Source organism: Telopea speciosissima, chromosome 2 (genome assembly GCF_018873765.1).
Source record: "Telopea speciosissima isolate NSW1024214 ecotype Mountain lineage chromosome 2, Tspe_v1, whole genome shotgun sequence".
In the NCBI taxonomy this organism is placed as follows: Eukaryota; Viridiplantae; Streptophyta; class Magnoliopsida; order Proteales; family Proteaceae; genus Telopea; species Telopea speciosissima.
The window spans coordinates 31,442,252-31,465,141 of record NC_057917.1 but is presented as its reverse complement, the minus strand read 5'-3'; the positions used below and the strand labels follow the sequence as shown (position 1 = coordinate 31,465,141).

General features: G+C 43.4%; 1 protein-coding gene across 1 annotated transcript; it reads right to left on the bottom strand.

Annotated features, from left to right (window-relative positions):
- Nucleotides 1–11,459: 11,459 nt before the first annotated feature.
- LOC122650640 (S-antigen protein-like) lies at nucleotides 11,460–11,807 on the bottom strand. Its single transcript, XM_043844038.1, has one exon. The coding sequence runs from the start codon at nucleotides 11,805–11,807 to the stop codon at nucleotides 11,460–11,462; it is 348 nt and encodes a 115-aa protein (XP_043699973.1).
- Between the last annotated feature and the right edge of the window lie 11,083 nt (nucleotides 11,808–22,890).

The window sequence follows — 22,890 nt, the reverse complement described above, 5'->3', positions numbered from 1 at the left end:
ACGGATGGAACCTCTTTATAAATCCGTCCCTGCATCTGTTCGGTCCCTGAGACATTCCCGAGAGGGAACGGAACTACAGACGGAGACAACAGAGTAAATCCATTCTTGCATCCATTCGAACTAGCTACCAAAATACACTGGACGGTCTTACGGACAGAACCACGACGGTGACTCCGTTCGTGCATCTGTCGAAGTTCTTTCCGAGATTTCTTAAGGTTTTCTCCTCCATCTTGGAACCTAGAGTTCTTATAACACTCAGGGTCATGGAGGGGAGTCTTAGGCCTTCCTAGGGTCACTAGAACCTAAGCCTACCACATGGATCCATGATCACACAAGGATCTAACTCCTATTTTGGTCCAACATAGGGGTTGGGGTTTGAAAACCAGGGAATCAGCAACAAAGGCTATAAGGTGGCTGATAAGAGCCTTCAATAGAGCTTGGTCTTTATTATTAGAGCTCCATTTAAGGACTAAGCCTCACCTTGAGTCCCAAATGGAACCCTAGATTAGCTTTAACTCAATAAACCTATTCAAACTCACAAACAAAGTGGAGAAGAGGGAGGTACCAAGCGATAGAACATACCTTGGTGAGTGGAGCTCCAATCCTAGCTCTAGCCAGCCTTGAAGATCCACCTCCTCCTCTCTCCTTCCCTTTTTCTTTTTTTCTTCAATTCTTGTCCGGACAGCAAGAGAGGGAAGGTAGGGTAGCAAAACCCCTTTGGCTTACCTTCCATCTTCATCCTTTCCCCTCCCATTCCTCTTCCTTACTTCTTCTTCTTCTTCCTTTCCTCTTCTCCTCCCCGGTTTGGCTTGGTGGGGGAGAGAGGGGAGAATCTTGGGCTGAGCCCTCTCTTTTAAAGATCAAAAGAGGCCTTAGGGCTTGTTTGCTTAGGCGCCCCTAAGACTAAGGATGGTCCTTTAGGTTTAATTGGGCCTTACGGCCTGTTTGGCTAAGGTCACAAGCCCTTTTAAGTCTCATTGGTTAGGAACATTTGGCTTAGCCTAAGGTCCTATAAAGGCATGTTAGTTTTAGGGCTTGTTTGGCTCAAGTTAAATAAAAGAACCCATTATTCTTTTAAGTTAAGTCTTGTGGGCTTACATTCATGGCCCAACTAACCAAAAGAAGGTAAGGGTGGGAGTCCATCTTGTTCGGGGACCTAGTTATCATGTTCAGAACACGGGGACATGGATCCCACATGAAAATACAACAAAAGGGCAAGAAACAGTACGACCGGATCCATGAATGGAACCAGTCTGATGAGTCCATTCGTGACTCTGTTGTTGCTATCAGGGCCCAAACCTCAAGGAAAGTTGCGAGGCTTTGACCCGTACTTTCAGGACTTCGAGGAGATACTTATAATAGAATTTAGGGTTCAAGATTACAGGTGTTGACCATTGCGATCATGGCATTACCCGTTTAGTGAAAGTCCAATTTGACTCGGGGTATTAGGATGTATTTTGGGTGCGGGTGTAACACCAATAATTTATGAAAATGTCTAATAAAAGACATATAGATTAGTAAAAAAATATGGTATTTAAATTAAGAATGAAGGATAAAGTAGTCAAGTGAAAAAGTAGCCACGAAACATGAGTTCATGCACTTATATAATAGTAGTATGATATATATATATATATATATATATGAGGCTGAGGCCACAGTATTGAAATCATCCTCGGCCATACTGTCCTCTCGTCTCCTCTAACATATACATACACATACTATAAAGTATGACATATACGGTACCGGAACAACCTCGGTCACACCGTAACCTATTTACAATCCTAGCATGCAAGTTTTAATGCAACAGTTCGTATGGAAATTATAGTACCGGAACAACCTCGGCCACACTGTAACCCATTTCCAATTCTACAACTAATGCATATGATGCGATATGAATGTATAACAGTATGGCGATCTTGGTACCAGAACCTCCTTGGCCACACCAGATCCCGCTTCACTCACAATACACAATTTCAACATGAAACCATAAAGAATCATACATTGTTAAATTATAATTATAAAGCAAACATTATTCCAGACAACTTAGATTAACCATGCTATGCTTGTGAATACAATCCTAACTAATGAGAAACATGCCAAACCACACCCACTCATCTTATCAATGATGAAGTAGTTCAATCCGAAAATCAAAGCTCGTTAGATTCCCAATATGCCTCACCATCGTACTAAGGTTGACCTATTCATGTTTATAGTGTGTTAGACTTAATATTGGACGAATGCCCAAGGGTTTCCCAAAGAGCAAAGTACAGTACCATACTAGGAACTAGTCGATTGATGTGATCGGCTGATGTAGCCATTGGCCGGTGGTAAGACCAATGATCAACCGGTGACCTTTCCAATAGCTTGGATTTTCAGATTTTACCCACCGATCGATGTGACCGGTAGATGGAGTCATCAACCAGCGGATCCCCAGTCATTGATCAATCAGTGCTTCGACAGCTGTTCTTTAGCTCAGATGAAATCTAACACTTTGTGGGGGTCATTTCCACTCCATAGAGATTGTAGGGGATCACTCTGCCTACGCATAAAGTCATTTGCACTCCATTTCACAGGGTGAAATCTGAGATACGGTCAAATCTCCAATCTAAACCTAAAAGCTAGGGTTTGGATAGTTTTCACCCAAATTACCCCTGGAGTCGGTCGGAAACAGAAATGGGAGTGTGCAAGAAGGTGTAGAATCCTCACATAACAATACTCCAGCTGACCTCCTTGCCAGACGCTAGGTTTCAATAGAAACTTAGCCAAAAATCTTAAACCTAGGTATAGAATAATGTCATAGGAGAGAGAGAGAGAGAGAGAGAGAGAGAGAGAGAGAGAGAGAGGGAACCAAAGGCCTACCTGGGGGGTGAGGATAGTAACCGTGAAGTAACAGCCGACAGTCTAAGCTCCAAGCCCACTTCTTCCTCTTCTCCTTCTCCTTTCTCGCTTAGGTTTTGGAATTAATGAGCTTTAAAAGCTCACTCCTTATATAGGAAAAAACACTAGGGTTCGTTTACTTGCAAACCTATTCAGTCAAAATAGATTAATTCTTCGATTGGACCCTGTGAACCTTCCACCTTGACCCCATAATGGGCATGGAGTTAGAGGTAGGTCATATCATAGGTCCACACATAGTCAAGATGCAGGATTTGGGAGTCCAACATGCAGCAGTATGAATTTAGGTCGGCAAGACCCACCGATTGATGTAGCCGGCTGTTCTGGGCCTTGCCTAGGTGATTGACCGGTGGGTCAATTCCAATTCTGTTTGGGCTGGGATTTGACCGGGGCTCTCACCCATTCGCAAGGACATATCAATGGATGTTTATTTCAATTTCCACAAACTTGTTACTAGCTAGGACAACTATTGGCATATCACCTACTCATCAAGTGCAAACTAGGTCAAATTTGGACACGGGTATAACATATCCAACAAGGTCATGGTGGTAATTCCGTATGCTCCTATGGTTGGATGCAGGGACAGCACACCACACATGCCGTTCTCTTTCCCAAAAAAAAAAATTATCAATCAACAAAGCCTATATCCTATACGCTTATGGTTTTTTTTTTTCACAATGTTTTTGAATTGAGTTTGTAAGAGACATTCCAATAACCATGTCTCAAACCATCATAGAACCTGGTCAATACCAAAGCTAAGGTCACATAAATAGCAACAACCAACCCCTTTTTTCACTAACCACTACTTTCTATTGTTACTAGAAACATAGACTTTGACCCTTCTCATCAAAATTCCATTAATCCCATGTAAGTCGTAACGGTGTTCTAGTGGAATGACGACCATGACAGTGAGGAAGGTAGAAAAGGAGAAGAAGACTGATAATGCAAATTGCGATTGACTTGACAGTTTTTTTATAATGAATTTTTTCATTTTTTGATTTTAGACTAGAACCTTTCTTCCTCTTTTGTTTTGAAGGAACAGTGGAAACAGCTTCATCGATTTGGCTTCATCCATGTGTCAAATTTTGAAAGCAGCTTAAGTATTTTTTTTCTTGTATATACTTTCAGTCATACTTTTATTACTATTATATAATGCTCACTTTTTTATAAATTATATAATGTTCACTTCGCAAAGGCATGAGGTTACAATTTACCACGTGGAGGGTTCATATAGAAAATCCAAAGTCCAAACCGTTAGTTTGACCGATCACCCCTTTGATTGGTTGCATGTAAACTTCACAATCCGACTTGACCATTTATTTGGCTACCTTTGATTAGGATTTCCTTCAAGTATTTTGAACCGTGGAACTAGTGTGCTTCTTTTTCACTTTTATTAGGTAAACTTTGATTGTAATTTTTGTTATATTTAAGTGACCATTTATATTACAATTTTAAACAATAATAGGAGTTGATGTAACTCTACTTAAGGCTAAAATTAGAGTGTAAAATATGTTGCCACATGGCATTTATAACTTGTCTGTATGGTCCCAACAAATGACTTCAGTTCTACCATCCCTTTCTTTATTTTTAATACCTTAAATAAAATAAATATTCTATGAATTCCTTTTCTATAAAAATAAAGAGACGGAATTCATCCAGAAAATGAAAGGGCACATTGACGATTCGTAAGTAGAGGTATGGTTTCGACATTTCGATCGGACTATTGTCCCCATTCAATGGTTTTGTGTATGATCGGTAATTATGCAAGGGTGTATGGAAAACCTTCCAAAAATAAAATGCAATAATGTTTTTTTTTGGAGCATACCCTACTCCCCGGATAACTGTGTCTAAGATTGTCAATTTGGAGTTGGAACAAAAAACCGAAAGCGAATCAAAACCAAATTAAATTCAATCCAATTTTGATTCTTAAATATGATATTTTATTTTGGTTTAATTTGGTTAGGCTTGGTTCTAGCTCCAAACTAGCAACTGTGGGTTTGAACCAAAATCGAATAAGAATTGTATATATTAATATATTATAATAGTAACATATTATAGTTGATGAACCAAAAATACACAGGCCAATTCTGAGACGCCACATGGCCTAACACGAGGAAGAAGCTGGCCCAGGCCAGGCTACGTTAAGACCCATTCGAGGAATAGACCCAAAAAATCATCTAGGGACCAAGTCCTCCACGCGAGCCAACGAGGTCCAACTGTGACTTCACCACCAAAGTCCATGTCATCTTATCACTAAAAGATCGGAGCATGGATTTGTACCAAAAGGGCGTTATCCTAAAGAGATATAATTCTAGTTGAACTCAAACATCAAGGACCGATTGCCCAACACGTGAAGAACTCGCTTAGGGAACCTCTTCCCTACTAGGACTCTACGTCTCACAAGGAACACTTCCAAATACAACTCGACTATGTGATGATCTACCCTGCATAGCACACTCATCACCCACTAGGACTCTCCACATCGCCACACTCAACTATAAATACTCAGGTATTCTACCCCATTAACCATATTGAATTCCAGTAATTCATCTGTTGCTAAGGAAGATCTAACTTAGGCATTAGAGAGTCCTAGGCCAGAACCACACCACTCCCCCTTTGTCACTGACATCCTTTTGCAAGTTGCAGCACCCGAAGGACCCATCGGCGATTTCCTGACGTAATAGATTGGCGTCGTCTGTGGGAACGATGCTAGCCAATGTTTCTACTAGCTCGCTTTCTCAAGTACTTAATGGCACCACAGAAGAAGGTTGCTCCCTCTACCAATGCTACAAGGGAGAGGAACGAGACACCACCACCGGAGAGCTCTCAACAGAGAGCCGATCATCATGGACTTCAAGAGATGGGAAATCCAGAGAACGAGCATGCTGAGGCAGGAGAGATAAACCTCAATGAGGGGATACCCAGTGAAACCATAGCTGACCCAAACACGTGCGCAACACTGGGTCAGATTAATGACTTGCAGAGACAGATTCTCCAGGACCAAAACCTTTCTCGGGATTATTTGAGGCAACGGGTGACTTCCTGCAGGAGGGTGGTGCCACTGCGAAAGACATAACTAATTCCTCGACAAGAGCAAAACTCTAAGAGGTCACCCCCTAAAGGTGAAAGAGCGGAGAGAGCTGCGAGGCACGTAGGTTCAACCCATCCGTAAGGAGATCCTTCACATCATCCTGTGAGAACCACGGATCTGCCGATCCGATCTGAACCTGGGGCATCCTAGACGCATAGATCGGTGGAACCTAATCAGAATGGTTCGATCAGAAGATCAGTATTCCATGGGCAATTAGGAGAAAATCATACACCAAGGCCAAGTCAGACGTGCCGTGAAGAGAGTCCCTCACATTCACATTAGGGCTCATCACATCGTAACGTCTAACCCACGTCAAAACTCACCAAGGGAAGAAACAACAAGAAGGGATCGAGAACAGGTTCATAGTGAGCGCGCGACCAGGCATGATGGACGGTGACGTGATGAAGAGTTAAAAACTTTGAGAGCTAGACGAGAAGTTGGAGGAATTGAAGAAGCAGACAAAAGGTGAAACACACTCTATACCAGGCCAACACCCATTCTCGGCAGAAATCATGAGTGCACCTCTCCCCTCCCGATTCAGGCTACCAACTTTTGAACTTTACAGCGGTATCACGGACCCTAATGACCACATCAACTACTTCAACAAGATGATGACCCTATATGGGGGATCAGATATTGTCTCTTGCCGAGCATTCCTGGCATCCCTCAAGCGTGCAACCACTTCATGATTTTCAAGGCTTAAGCCTTGATCTATAAACACCTTCACAGAACTCTGCGAGTAGTTTGTCGTTCGCTTCCAAAGCAGCGTCAAGCAGTAGAAAACCATGGTCAACCTAGTGAACGTGATACAAAATCTAGGGGAGTCCTTCAGGGAGTATGTCACTAAATTTACGAAGCAATTCCTGGAGGTCAGAGACCTAGACGACCAAAATCAGCATGCAGCCCTGGCCGAGGGCATCAGAGACCTGGACCTTATCAAGGACCTAGCGCGGAACAAGAACAAGATAATAAAAGAACTATTTGAGCGGTGCAATGAGTTTGCCAACATGGCCGAAATATTACAAGCTCAGAAGAAGGTGATCGAAGCAAAACCTCAAGAGAATAAGAGATCGGTGTCGGATGATCACGGAGAGAACAAGTGACCTAAAGTCGAGGGCCGACAGGATAAAGGTGATCGTTGACCAGAAAAAATTGATTGTCACCCAGAGAAGATCGATCGAGCTGGAAGCCTTGACTACACTCCCCTGAACATCACAAGGTCGTAGATTCTCATGCAGATTCAAGATTGTGGTTTGCTCCATTAGCCTCGACCCATGCTCGTTGGACCTAAGAAGGGAACTCCAAGCAAATTTTGTCTCTTCATCAAAGACACTGGTCATGATATTGAAGATTGCATCCAATTGAAGAGAGAAATAGAATAACTTATAAGATTAGAGAACCTGAGCAGATTCGTGAAGGGAGGCCGGGACAACCGTTCGGGTCGAGGAGGCAGAGAGCATAATCAAGGAAGAGAGGAGCCACGACACGAGGAGAGGAGAACAAATCACGATAGAGACTGCCCAGAGGAAAGAAGGGATGGTTCGGGACCAAGCAATTCCAAAGGAACCCCAATCCTTACTATTTTAGGGGGACCAGGGCAAGAGTCCACAAGAAAGGCAAAAGCCCATGCTAGGATTATAGGAGTAACAGAGATGCCAAGTAAGGTAGCCGAGACAGAGATGGTAATCTCCTTCTCGGATGCTGATCTAGAAGGAGTAAGCTTACCACATGAGGATGTCCTAGTAGTGTTGGTAGAAATAGCCAACCGAGCTGTGCACAGGATGTTGGTCGACACCGGAGCATCCGTGGATGTGATCTCACTAGAGGCTTACAGACAGTTCGGGTTTAGCGATGACAAGCTTAAGCCCGAGGGAACCTATCTCCCTAACTACTCTCAAGGGAATAATAACACCAATACATCTGAAGATGAAGTTCCCAACAGAGAATGGCATTGGCGAGATCAAGGGTGACCAGAAGAAAGCCAGAGAATGTTATGCACTGTTTGTCAAGAAGAATAATGGCAATGCTCGAGGGATGGCTCTATGTATAGAGAACCTCATTAACGAATAGAGAGAAGAGATGACAGAACGAAGGGGAAAGCCGGTGGAAGATCTCATCCCATTCCCTCTTAGTAAGGGCGATCCCACCAAGATAATGCAAGTTGGATCGTTGCTAAGCGAAGAGCAGAAAAACAAACTTGGGCGATTCCTAAAGGAGAACTTGGATGTTTTCGCATGGTCGGCCTCAGACATGCCATGCATACCTCAATACATAGTCGAGCACAGACTTCACGTGGATCCAACTAAGAAGCTAGTACAACACCAAAGAAATTTTGCCCTGGATAGACAGGCTGTAATTAAAGAAGAGGTCGAGAAGCTGAACCGTTCGGGGTTCATCATGGAGGAGAAATTCCCCACTTGGCTCATGAACGTTGTGATGGTTCCAAAACCAAATGAAAAATGGAGGATGTGCATGGATTATACCGACTTGAAGAAGGGGGCCCAAAGGATGAATACCCCTACCAATGATCGACTTGCTAATCGATGCGATCGCAGGTCATGAGATGCTAAGCTTCATGGACACATACTCAAGCTACAACCAAATCCTCATGAATGAGGAGGATGAGACCTACATTGCAGTCAGGACGGATCAGGAGAACTACTGTTACTGTGTCATGCCGTTCGGGCTAAAGAACGCAGGAGCAACCTACCAAAGGATGGTCAACAAGATGTTTGAGGCATAGATTGGGTGCAATATAGAGGTGTATGTGGATGATATGCTCGTGAAAAGCGTCAAGGCCAAAGAGCATTTAGCCGACCTCAAGGAAGTGTTTGAAGTATTAAAGAAGAACCAGATGAAGTTGAACCCGGCAAAGTGCGCCTTCGGCGTGATGTCAGGAAAATTTTTGGGTTTTATGGTTTTGGTTGGAGGCATAGAAGCTAATCTGACAAAGATCTAGGCCATCCAGGAGATGTCACCACCCCGAATAGTAAGAGGTGCAAAGATTGAATGGAAGGATATCGGTCTGACAAGGTTCATGTCATGAGTTGGGGACAAATGTCTGTCGTTCTTCAATTCATTGAATAACCTGAGAAGTCCTAAAGACTTCACATGGATGAAAGAATGCTAGAGAGCCTTTGCGGAATTAAAAAAGTACTTGGAAAATCCACCATTGCTGGGGCGACTAGAACCTAATGAAGAATTACAACTCTACTTGGCCACAACCCTAGTGGCTGTATATGTAGTGTTACTGAAGGAGGAAGACAAGCAGCAGAAGCCCATCTACTACATTAGCCACATATTGATCGACGATGCAAAGACCAGGTACACCAAGATCGAGAAGATAGCCTATGTGCTCGTGTTCACGATAAGGAAGCTAAGGCCATACTTCCAAGCACATACGGTTGTAGTACTCACAAACCTACCGTTGAAGAAGGTGTTACACAAGCCAGATATATCAGGATGATTGATCACCTGGGCGGTGGAATTAAGCAAGTATGACATCAAGTTCCAACCTTAAACGAAAATCAAGGGTTAGGCCTTGGCAGATTGTATAGTTGAATGCACTTTCTCAGAGACCGAGCCAGAGGAGGTGGAACCTGAGGAGCATGATCAGGGATTATGGGAGATGTTCATAGACGGATCGAGTAACACTGCAGGGAATGGAGCTGGGTTCCTGATCACCAGGCCTGAAGGTTTTTGAATTCAATACGCACTCCGATTTATGTTCCAAGCACCTAACAACGAGGTAGAGTACGAGGCATTGCTTGTCAGACTACGAGTTGTAAGGGCCATCCAGGTCACCCACCTAGCCATTCGAAGTGATTCCCAACTCATAGTAAACCAAGTAAACGGGGAGTATGAGGCAAAGGATGAATGCATGGCATCCTACCTGACGCGAGCTCGAGATTTAGTAGCAGAGTTCAAGAAGTTTGAGATGGTTCAAGTCCCGTGGAGTGAGAACGCTGCAGTAGACACCTTATCAAGGCTAGCAAGTGACGAATTCTAGAACCTAGCCAGTATGGTATACATCGAGGTACTTCATGAACCGACATACAAGGAGAAACAAGTCAATGAGGTCAAGGAAGGACCAAACTGGATCGGCCCCATCATCAACTATCTACAGAATGATATATTGTCGGAAGATAAGCTTGAAGCTAGAAAGGTGAAAATCCAGTCATCAAAGCATACGACTATTAATGGGGTGCTATATAAGAGAGCAGTCACGACACTGCTACTTAGGTGCCTAGGACCCCAAGGGAGCTAAGTATGCCCTAGCGGAGGTGTATGAAGGAATATGCGAGAATCACATAGGGGGCGAAGTCTAGCCTATAAAATTCTATGTCAAGGATTTTACTGGCCAAAGATGCAAGAAAAGGCCATAGACTATGTTAAGGCCTACGAGCAATGTCAGTTATTCGCCCCGGTGCCTCATCAACTAGCCACACAATTGACCTCCATCCTTAGTCCTATACCATTCATAATGTGGGGGATGGACATTCTTAGTAACTTCACGACAGCATCCGGGAATTGAAAGTACTTGGTGGTAGCAATTGATTATTTCACTAAGTGGGTCGAAGCTGAGCCATTGGCAAAGATAACATAGAAAGTGATGGAGAAATTTGTTCACGACAAAGTGATCTACAGGTTCGGGGTACCAAGGATTCTTGTCATAGATAATGGGAAACAATTCAACAGTCCCACATTCAAGGCCTTCTATCAGACATATCACATCGACTTTCGACCCATTTTCGTAGCTTACCCATAGGCCAATGGCCAGGTAGAGGTAACAAATAGAACATCGCTTGCAGGGATCAAGAAGAGACTAGATGAAGCAAAAGAGAGATGGGTGGAAGAACTTCCCAGTGTTCTATGGGTGTATCGAACAACGGTAAGGACCCCCACGAGAGAAAGCCCATTTCGACTAGCATACAGGACCGAAGCTCTAGCACCGGTTGAAGTCCTAGCCTTGTCACACAGTCTTGAACTTCAACGAGCGAACATACGATGAGGGACTTCGAGCAAATTTGGGTTTCTTGGATGAGGTTCATGAGAAAGTGTTACTTAGGATCGTGGCATTTCAGCAACGAACAGCCAAGTACTATAATTCAAGGGTCAAGGAGAGGCTGTTCCACCAGGGAGACCTAGTTCTAAGAAGGGCTCAAGCGTCACAACCAAGGAAGGAAGGAAAATTATCGACAAACTAAGAAGGACCCTACATAATTTTCAAGCAGATACAACTAGGGACCTATCACTTGAAAACTCCGGGGAGTAAGCAGATAGATCGACCCTGGAACTCTAAGCACCTGAAGAAGTTCTACTAGTGAATGATCAAGTTATTACTTTCAACCACAGTTATTTTAGTTCAGTTTGCTTCATGTTTCAAAGATTTTTTGAAGTTTTTCGAAGTTGAAGATTTTAAAGTTATAATAAAAGGTCTTAGCTACATTTCTCCATTATTGATCAAGCTTGCTTAAGCACGAAGGCCTGTAGGCCACGAGGTATTCATGCCACCAAGGCCTATAGGCCACGAGGCGTTCATGCCACCAAGGCCCGTAGGCCATGAGGCATTCATACCACCAAGGCCTATAGGCCATGAGGCGTTCATGCCATCAAGGCCTGTAGGCCACGAGGCGTTCATGCTACCAAGGCTTATGGGCCACGAGGCGTTCATGCCACCAAGGCCTATAGGCCACGAGGCATTCATGCCACGAAGGCCTGTAGGCCACAAGGCGTTCATACCACCAAGGTTTGTAGGCCACAATGCGTTCATGCCACCAAGGCCTGTAGGCCACAATGCGTTCATGCCAACAAGGTCCATAGGTCACAACTAGACAATAGTAAATCACGACATGCACAAGAAAAAGGGCGAGGGCCCACCAAGGTTCAAGAAAAAGAAGATAATGTTAAAGTTTTAAAGTAACTACAAATATGTGCATCAAATTCAAAACAAGGCCCAAGTGAGTCCAAATAGTAAGTACTAAACGACAAGTCCAAGAAAAGTCATGGAACGCAGCCTCACGGCTCAAGGGGAGCGATAGTGGCAGTATCACGATCAAGAGATGATAACCTCAGAGATGAAGGAGATGTGGCTCTCGATAACTGAGGAGGAGCTATCCTCAGAAACTGGGCCACCTCAACACCTTCCTCTAGACAAGCATCAACTGCTAATACCTTGTCGGTGTCCATAACAGCAGGCCGGATATAGCTAAAAAACCCAGATAAATCATAATCGGGATCTCTCCTAAGGATGAAATCCACAGTATTATTTACGCCCATAGCGTAAACCTCATCGTTGTACTCATAAAACATGTCCTCACAAGCTCGAGACTCCTAAAACTCAGCAACAACCTGCTCACGAACATGGAGAAGATCAATCTCATGCTTCTGCCTCAAGGCTCGAAGCTCATCATTGAGTGTCCAAATCTTGGCAGACAAGTCCGAGGTCTCTGCCTCCAAAGCAGCCTTCTAGGAAGACAATACACTAATCTCCTCAGCCATCTTCCTCTCCTGGATGGCACCCTCCTTATGAGCAGCCTTCCTCTCTAGAATATCCCTCTCCAGACTCTACGTGTGCCGGGTATACTGAAGATTCTGGAAAGCATACTTCTCATAGCGTAGCACCGCTTCTACAGTGCGATAAAAGACCTACAGCAAAGACGAAGTCAACAAACCTCAATTACATAACAACATAAGAAAGGAAAGATAAAGAGGCGTGGACCCACCGAGGCCATATCTCCATAGAGAGTCTTCATCAGCTTCGAATCAGATACCTTCTGCAAAAACTCACGAGCGGAAGGAAGCCAACTCTTGTCTACCCACCCCCGAGCAATATCCTAAGTCACCATGATCGAATCCCTGTCATGGATATCCTAAGGAAGGACAAAGAGGGGAAGGGGACGGGTCCTCGCCAGCACCAGCAGAACAGGCCACCTCCTTACCCTTGGAGGAAGAGAGAGCGGCAACAACAGAAATAATAGTAGGAGAAGCGATAGCCGGATTCGATCGAGGAAGCTTGAAACAAGGGAACCCTTCCCTATACTCAGAGGGCTGGGACCACTCTTCCTCTTTGCACACACAGCTATGACCATCCCAGGCCGGGAGGTCAGGAGGTTGACAGCATCAGCATCCCCCATCACGGCAGGAATAGAGGAGCCATCCTTATGAGGATCTAAGGCCTTGGGAGCCGCCTTCAGAGCCGCCTTCTTCTTTGCGGCATTGGCGGGGAAACGATCGGGGTTGGGTCAAAGATTCACTGGCAATAGTAGCATGGAAGGAAATTAAGTCAGCATCAAGACAAACAAAAGGAAAAACAAGGTACAGGCAAAATGGGCAAAGGACCAAACCAGGAACTTACTAGGACTCAACTTCCAAAGGAATAGAAAGGCTTTCGACTCCAACTGTCAAACATCAAACCTATTACCTTTCAGGCACCAGCTGAGAGACTCAGTCTCAAAGTCATTCAGATCGAGGAAGCAGTTCACACTCTTTAGGTCAATCGCCCACCAATGGGTCCATAATGGACATCGAGGGATCGAGACAAAGAAAAATTGGCCCCTCCAGCGTTTAACTGAATTAGGCATCTTCTCGAAGAAGTCAAAACTGGTAAAGGAGCCCCCTAAGGGGGCGGTGACAAAAATGGTACCACCCATCTCCTCTCCTTGACACATAAAAATACAAGAACAAAGGAACAGTAGCAGCTCGACCTAAGCGAGCAAAGAACACAAAGAAGCCTAAGATGACCCTCCAAGAATTGGGTAATACCTGCCAGGGGTAAGATGCCAGTGGTCTACCACCAACTCGCCAAACTTAAGGATAGGGAAGTAGAGACCGTTGGGGAGGGAAATCTCATAAAGATAGATCTCATCTGCTCGGTGGGAGAAAGCTCGATTACCTTCCCCAGGGACGTGGATAATGATCTCGAAGGGGATGTGGTACAACTGATGTAAGGTTGCCAGGTCGAAAGGGGTCAAAGTACTATGGTACTGTCCCATCCTACTGGTCATATCTATAACAGGGGTAGATATCTCAGAATCATCTCCGTTAGAACGACAATCCGAACCTGGGCCCTCGTCAGAGTGGACGAGATACTAGTAGCTCCCTCCCCGTCGTCACTAAGTAAAGGCCTAGGGGAAGGCAACGGGGGGAGGGTGTCCACATCAGACTCGGATGGGGATGAGCCTAAAATAGTCTTGTCGATACCATATCCCTCATGTATAGCCTCAAAATCTGAGCTACTCGACATAGCAACGAGAAGAGAGGACTTACTCGGGCGAAGCTCCCTAACACCAAGCTAATCACCTCAAGAATAAGCTACAACATGCATGAACAAAACAACCAAGAGAGAACTTCACAAGACTAAAACAGAAGGGTATTCGCAAGGGATGCTAATGACAAACGAAGTAAAGGGAATGTACCAGGCCCGCAAGCAGAGTGAAGAAATCAAATAAAGGGCACGGCGTAAACCAAGAAGATCAAGTTATACCTGTGGGAAAAGCCAAGTTCAAGTCAGTATCAAAAAAAAAAAAAAAAAAAAGAGGAGGGGAGAAGAAGGAACAAAAGAAAAGAAGGGGATGACTGTCGAACCTGAAAGGAAGGTGAGACCCCTGGCCGCGAGGCACGAAGGATGAGACCCCAAGCTGCAAGCCGCAAAGGGAGAGACGCAAGCACGGACGCGAGCCACAAGGATGAGACAAGTCGCGATGGACAAGACGCGGAGAGGAGAGAAGCAATGGGAGAGACGCATTGGGTGAGATGCAAGGGGCGAGACACGGAGAGAGACACGATGAGCTAGACGCGATGGGTGAGACGCAAGGGGCTAGACGCGGAGAGCGACGCGATAGGCGGGACACGAGGGGCGAGACATAAAGAGTGATGTGATAGGCTAGACACGATGGGTGAGATGCGATGGGCGAGCTGCGAGGGGTAAGATGCGAAGAGCGATGCAATGGGCTAGACACGATGGGCATGAGGCGATGGGCGAGATGTAGAGAAAGACGCGGAGAGCCGAGACACGAAGAGCTGAGACGAGATGGGCAAGACGTGGTGGGCAAAAAGAAAAAAAAAATCTCTCAAAGAGGGAAAATGGCAAACACTTGGAGGGCAAGAAAAGTGAACTTGGTGAAGAATGGTGAAAGGTGGAAAAGCTCCAATGAAGAGAGAAAATAGGGAGGAGGTGAAGAAAAGGTAGAAAAAGGAAAAGAAAGCAAAAAAAGGGTATAAAAAGGTAGTAGGGAAGATTTGAACCCCTCACCTCTCCCACTTGCCAGCTTCCTACAAAAAAAAAAAAAAAAAAAAATAGCCATCTATACAAAACTCCTCCCAAGAAGCTTTATTTACAGCGAGCCCCTCACAAGATTGAAGACAATAATAAAGACACTACTCTCTCAAGCACTCCATTCTAAGAGAATGGGGGCAAGTGATGAACCAAAAATACACGGGCCAATCCCAAGATGCCACGTGGCCTAACACGAGGAAGAAGCTGGCCTAGGCCGGGCTATGTCAAGACCCATTCGAGGAATAGACCTAAAAAGTCATCCAGGGAGCAAGTCCTCCACGCGAGCCAACTAGGTCCAACTGTGACGTCACCACCAAAGTCCACGTCATCTTATCAGTAAAAGGTCGGAGCATGGATATGTACCAGAGGGGCGCTATCCTAAAGAGATATAATTCTAGTCAAACTCAAACATCAAGGACCGATTGCCCAACACGTGAAGAACATGCTTAGGGAACCTCTTCCCTACTAGGACTTTATGTCTCACAAGCAACACTTCCATATACGACTCTACTACGTGATGATCTACCCTGCGTAGCATACTCATCACCCACCAAGACTCTCCACACCGCCACACTCAACTATAAATACTCAGGTATTCTACCCCATTAACTATCTTGAATTCCAGTAATTCATCTATTGCTAAGATCTAATTTAGGCATCAGAGAGTCCTAGGCCAGAACCACACCGGTCCTCCTTTGTCACTGACATCCTTTTGCAGGTTGCAGCACCCGAAGGACCCATCGGTGATTTCTTGATGCAACAATAGTCATAGTTGTAAAACCAAGTTTTGATTTGGGCGACTCACCCAAGTCGAGTCAAATAATAACAAAACCTGGTCACGAGTCAGGCTGATTTGCCCAATGTAAAAAAATTACCAGTCTCGGACCGAGTCTATCCTAGTCATGAACAACTCGGTGCTTTTACCGAATCAAGTAAGACACACTCGGGTCTGCTCATTTTTAAGTTGTCTCTCTCTATTGTCATCGATGTCTCACTGAAATCCGTTGGAGTTGGCATAACCCAAGCTAGGTTCCCCTTCTTTGATGGTCCTCTCTCTCTTAGGTCTCACCTAAATCTTAGTCTCTGAGTAAGATCTTCCCTATACTCATTGGTTTTCCTCTTCCGTGACCTGAACGGTTGAACCTATGAACTGAACCTTCTTGTCTCCAATGCTAACCCTTTCATTGCTCTCCATTCTATTTAGGATAGTCAATGGTTGAGAAATAGTGGGATCCTCTCTCTCTCTCTCTCTCACACACACACACACACACACATATGCCTTTCTCTACAACTATAGACACCACCATCAGGCCATCACCTTCATGTAGGATCCACCCTGGGCCCACCTCTGTCCCCGTCTTTGAAGAGAAGAAGGTAAGAAAGTAAAGCTCCAATTGACCATTTTTAAGATCCCCTAAAATGCAGATCTTAGACTAAAGAAAGAACAAAAAGTTTAAAAGACACCAAAATCGAAGAAAGAGACAACCAAGGCCAAGTAAACAGTTGCAGATTATAAACCAAGTTTATTTGATGCTTCTTCATTCTTTCAAAAAAAAAAAGGTATTGCGGGGGCAAGGAGAGGAAGGATAGTGATAAGACGAGGAAAGAGAGGGCCAATTCTATTTCTATTTCTATTCTCTGGTAGTTTCTGCCTCTCCTTTACTGCTTCCAAGATTGCAGCCCCAAGCCGCCAACCTAACCATCTCTCCTTTGATGCAGCCTGTTATCACTTCCCAATGCTCAATGCTCTCCTTTCACTGATAGAGCTTCAAGTCTTAGAGAAGTGGCACGAGGAGTAACACACAGATGCACCTATGGTTGTTCAAATAACTTGCGCCCTTCTATTTTTTGGTAACTAAAATTTATTAACATTGGAACAATGTTCCAGAAGAGTCAGAATACAAAAGAAGATTTAAATAATAGGATGGGGTTTGAAACCAAATAAAGTTGTCTTGAACAGAGGCCCCAAAAGAAGTAAGGCAGTCCGCTACTAAGTTGGCTTCCCATAAGATGTGCTTGAAGTGGATATCCTCAAATTGTAGGGCGAGTTGTGAACAGTCGAAAAACATTGGAGCTACTTTCCATGACGAAGCTTGTGAGACCTTGTTTAGGATGTTGATCACCAAAAGATTGTCACTAGCTCTATAATCAATTTCTAGATATTCAACGAAATGGCCATCAAGATAGCTTTACGAATAGCGAGAGCTTCAGTGACAAGGGTAAAATTCCAATCAATACCAATTGCGAAACAACAAATAAATGAGGCTTCCGAACTGCGACAAACACCACCAATACCAACTCTGCCCGGGTTACCTTTGCTAATTCCATATACGTTGAACTTAACATAAGGAATGAGCAGGGGCATCCACTTGATAAGTCTATGAGTCTGAAGAACCTTTGTCTGAAGAAGAGGAATATAATCTTTAGCTTCATTAATAGCTCTCCCAATGATGATCTCAAGCCTAAAGAATTGCTTCCTGAATATGAGGTCCCAGTAGCCCGTTCAAATCTGCCAGATGATGTTGCAGAAATAAGCCATCATAATGTTGCTGTCCCTATCATTCCTTTACAAGTTCTTAATGAAGAAGAGAATGATGGCAATAAAGCGTTGATCAATAAAATGATGGTAAAGCCCTGCTTGCCGCCATAAATGTTGGATGATGGGGCATTCTAAGAACAGATGGTTGGTTGGTTGATTCTGGATCTGAGGCAAGAAACAAATAGGATTTAAATTCATTCCCCTATTAATAAGAAGATCTGATAGGGGGAGTTTCAAATGAAGTATCTTCCTTATAAGATGTTGAACCTTAGGAGCTGTTGGAAGGTGTCAAATCTTCAACCATACTGAAGTCGGCTGATGGTCAAACCATTGATAACAATACTATAAGCCGATGCCACTGAGAAACAACCATTAGATGTAGCTGCCCATATGATCTTGTCTTGGGTAGGAAAGATGGGGATTGGGATAGATGAAATCCTACGTGCAATATCTGGGGGCCACCAATGGAACACCATATCTTTGATCCATGAACTGTTTGTTGTATCTATGAAATGAGCGACTGATGTTGGTGCATTGCTCGGTAAAGGTAATGGAGCTGCCGAAGGAGGAGAGTTTGGGATTCAATAATTCAGCCATGGATTAACATTCAGACCATTATCGATTCTATAGAAAAGCCCTTTTTTAGAAGGTCCATGTTAGAACATATTGCCTACCAACCCCAAGAAGTTGTAGAAGGGCAAACCACATTTAGAAAGAAAGAGGATGGGAAGTACTTTTCTTTCATTAATTGACCCCAAAGAGATGAAGATGGATTGAGAAGTTCCCATCCTTTCTTGGCAAGAAGAGCTTGATTCATATGAGCAGAGAGTTTGATGTTGAGACCACCAAATCTCTTGGAAAGACAGATTGAACTCCAAGATACAATTGGGACCATTTTGGAAGTTCCATTAGACCAGTAAAAGTCCCTACTAATCGAAGAGAAAAATTTTAGAATGAAATATAAATAAGTTAAAATAGGAGGTAACTATTTTAATTGGATATCCGATTACCGATTAAAATGCATACAGTTTATTTTAAGGGAGGTGGTTTTCTGTCTGGGAGTGTGCCATCCGCATACTCTCATGTATCTATCTCTCTTCTTCTGAAAACAAGGGGGTAGAGGTGTCTTTTCACATAAAGAGGAGAGATAGACTCATGGGAGTGTTGGCGTAGGCCACACTCCCAGACAGAGTTCTTTTTCCTTTCTTTTAATTAGATAGCATTCATGGACCAAATAATACGAATGTAACTAATCTGACCGATATTATATATAGGAGTAGTAGGGAATGTCGGGGGAATTTGGTTATGTAACTCTTTTTAGTTATGACTTGGACTAAACAAAGTTCTAAGAGTGGGCATTTTAGCCATGGTTTCAAAAATAGGAATCGGATTGGTCGAATCAATCTATTTGTATCAAAATTAATACTGATTAATTTGGACTATTCATACTGATTCTCACCAATTCCTATCAATTGCCAGCCGATTTGACTGATTCCTACTGATTTGAGTCAATAATCGGCACTAGACAATTCCATTACCCATTCCAAAATTTGAAACCCTGATTGTATATGTGATTCTCTAAGCTAAAATTAGTAAATCAAAATTGCTCATTATGAAAACTACTATCCTAAAATGACCCAACTCCATCAAAAAGGACAAACAGCTACTCCAAAGATTTTAAGTAATTTAGTATTGGATTGGTCGTATTAACTGATTTGTATTGATAAATTAGAATGTGTTAATCAAATATGGGCTTGAGGCCCGGTCTAGGCAGGTCCAACCCACGAGCATGGGAGAGAGCCAACCACTTAAGTGCTGACTCTCTCCCCCCCCTCTTTCTCTTGGACGATTCCTAGAGGTAGTCTACAAGGGGAAGGGAGTTTTAGGTTTTTAGGTTATAAATAGATAACCTCCTTAACCCTAAGACTAGGCTATTATTCAACTAATTTTCAATTTCTCCCTGCTCTTCAAGTGTTTGTGTTCTCTGTGGGATTCTATCTCTTTCCAGGGATTTGTGGTATGGAGTTCTCTATGGAGAAGGCTATTATGATCATGGAGATTTGTTCGTGTGCTCGTAACCATAAGCTTGGCTTTTGATCCTTCTTCTGTTACGTTTCTGTACATAATCAGGTATGATCCAAACCTGAGTTTATGTGATCTAATAATGGCATCAGAGCTATTTGTTTATGGCTCGCCTATATGGGGAAGAGATTATTATTTTTTGGATTATGGAATTAGGGTTTTTTGGTTTGGAAGGAGCATGAGGCTGCCCATGGCACGCAGCTCATGTCTCTCCCATATTTCTCTCTCTTTCCCTCTCTCTCCTTCCTTTTCTCTCTTTCTTTCTTCCCCATGATGCGCAGCCCTTGGCACACGCCCATGGCAGCAGTAGGCCACGGCCAACAGCTACCGCAAGCGTGTGCAAGATGCACGCTAGCCGCGCATAGTAGCAGTAGCAGTAGCAGTGGGTCGTGGCCTATGACTGCCGCGGCTATGTGTAGCAGGCCACAGGTCATTGGCATGGTGCAGCAGCCGCTGGCCTAGCCAGCAGCTACTGCAAACAGGGAAATAAAAAGATAAAATGGAGAAGAAAGAAAATAAAGGGGAAGAAGAAGAAGAAAAAAAAGATGGTGTAATGATTATGCAATCATTAGGCAATCATTAAGATGGTGTAATGTGGGTAGCCTAAAGGGTTTAAAACCCTACGGTTAATTTTTAAAAAAAAAAAAAAACTTGCAACCGTACTTTGTTGGCGACACTCTTCGTGGGCAGAATTATTTTTTATTAAACCGTGACTTTAGGGTTTTGACAAGAAGATGGGTGGAGAGAAATCTCTTCACCGACATTCTTGTTTTTCCCTAAATTGGAGATTATTATATGTTTGTGGATTCGATTTTATTTGTTTTTATTTGCCCTTAAGTTTTATCTTTGCTTTAATGTGTTTGTAAATTTAAATTGATAATTTTACCCTCCCATGGCGATATTTACTTTATTTGACTCACACCATATGGGTAAGAGGTCAAACCCCATCCCATGCAGCCCATGTGAGTATATTTTGTATTTTATGGGACGGAATGTTGGTACTTGTCTAAGGGATATGTTTTTTTGATGTATGTGAGATTGAGTTGATACCTGGACATGATACAAAGTGCAGTGCACCCTAGTAGTGATGTAGTTGGATTCTTGAATATAAAGACCTGGTTGTAATTTTATTTTAATTTTTGAGAAGCAATGTAAAGAGAGGCTAATGCACTGCATATCATGACTTTGTATCGACTCGGCATAGCACTTCAAGTACCAATCTAGATCTCTTGTGTGAGTCCCTTATGCACCCGATGTATGGCGCATTAAATTGTGATTTGGAGATGACCTTTCCTCCTATTTTTGTTTGAAATCAATTAAAGTTATACGTTTCCAAACCTGCACATTATGAGATTTGATTATGAGCCTAGAGAAGTTTTTGGTCTCACCGTGTAGAAGAGGGAACCATTAATTTTAATTAGGGTTTCTTTGAACAAAATTATTTTGTGAATGTATACTAAATGTCCCCCCTTACACATTGTAGTGATGGCTACCAAGAGCATTGTTGCTGACTTTAACCAAAGCAAAAAGTTGGATGGAACCAACTATGACATGTGGCATCGTAAGATAAAGTTCTTACTTAATGAACAAGACTACCTTGAACACCTGACCTCTGAGATGGCTAAACCCGATGAGGCTACTACCACCTGTCATCGTCAAGAAAAGGAAGCCTATGAGGCTTGGTTTAAAAGAGACCATAGTACTCGCTTTATTATGCTAAGCTTGATCCATGATGATCTCATTGGCCAGTATGAAAAGTGCAAAATTACCAAGTCCATGTGGGATCTGGTTAAGTTAGAATGTAGCAGTACATCAACTACAAGGCTATGGGCCATGACCTTGAAGTTTGAGATGTACTGTAAGGACCCCAATCACAACATGATTGAACACCTTAGGGTTGTGAAAGATATGATACGAAAGTTAGATGTTGCTGGGGTACACCTTACCGATGAGCAGCAAGTTCAAGCCGTCATTAGGATATTACCTGATTCCTGAGCCCAATTGAAGGTAGTTCTCACACATAACGATAGTGTCAAAACTTTCAATGACATTGACGCTCATGTAGAGCTAGAGGTGGAGCGCCTAGAGGCGATCCAATCACATGCCCTTGTCGCCCAAGCGGGGTAGCGCAAGACTTCTAGGTCTAAGCATAAGAGACAAAGGAATACAAGGAATCAGGGACAGGCTCAGAACGCTGCACCAAGTGGAGGCAAATCTGCCAAATGTAAACGTGGCAAGCGAGGTGGAAAAAGAGACATTACCAACTCAAGTGCTATAACTGCCAGAAGATGGGGCACTTCGATCGTGATTGAACTAAAGCAAAGAAGGTACCATTTCTATCCCTTCCTCCATGTAATTTTATCTGTACACATGTTTTGGTTGCCCAAACCTGATTTGACTAGATTATGGATACAGGAGCAACAAGACACATAACGCATGATCGATGGGGGTTCATAGATTATAGAAAGATTCCGGATGGCACCCAAAACATCTACATGGAAAATGGCACCAGTGAAGCAGTTCGAGGAGTTGGTACCTATCAGCTCACGTTGCGCATTGGATAAATCTTGCTTCTTCATGATGTGCTATATGCACTGAAAATCCAACATAATCTACTTTCTGTTACTGCACTTTTGACTTTAGTTATTCATTTATTTTGATGGTGATACTTTTGAGATACTTTTGGATGGTAGTTCTTTTGGACAATGCAAATTTGAGAATGGTTTTATTAAATTAGACTTAATAACTCCTGTGGTTGCTTCTTCATCTTTTGTAGTTAATACTGATGTTTATTCAGAATCAATTGCATGGCATGCTAGACTAGGACACATAGGTTGAGATAGGATGGGATGGTTAGCTAGAGAAGGCCTTCTTGGCCCACTCGCTAAAATCAATCTACCGACATGTGAGCCCTATTTAGCTGGTAAGGCCCACTGGAAGCCTTTTGGAAAGGCAATCCGGGTAACCCATACCCTAGAGCTTATCTATTCGAACATCTGAGGACCG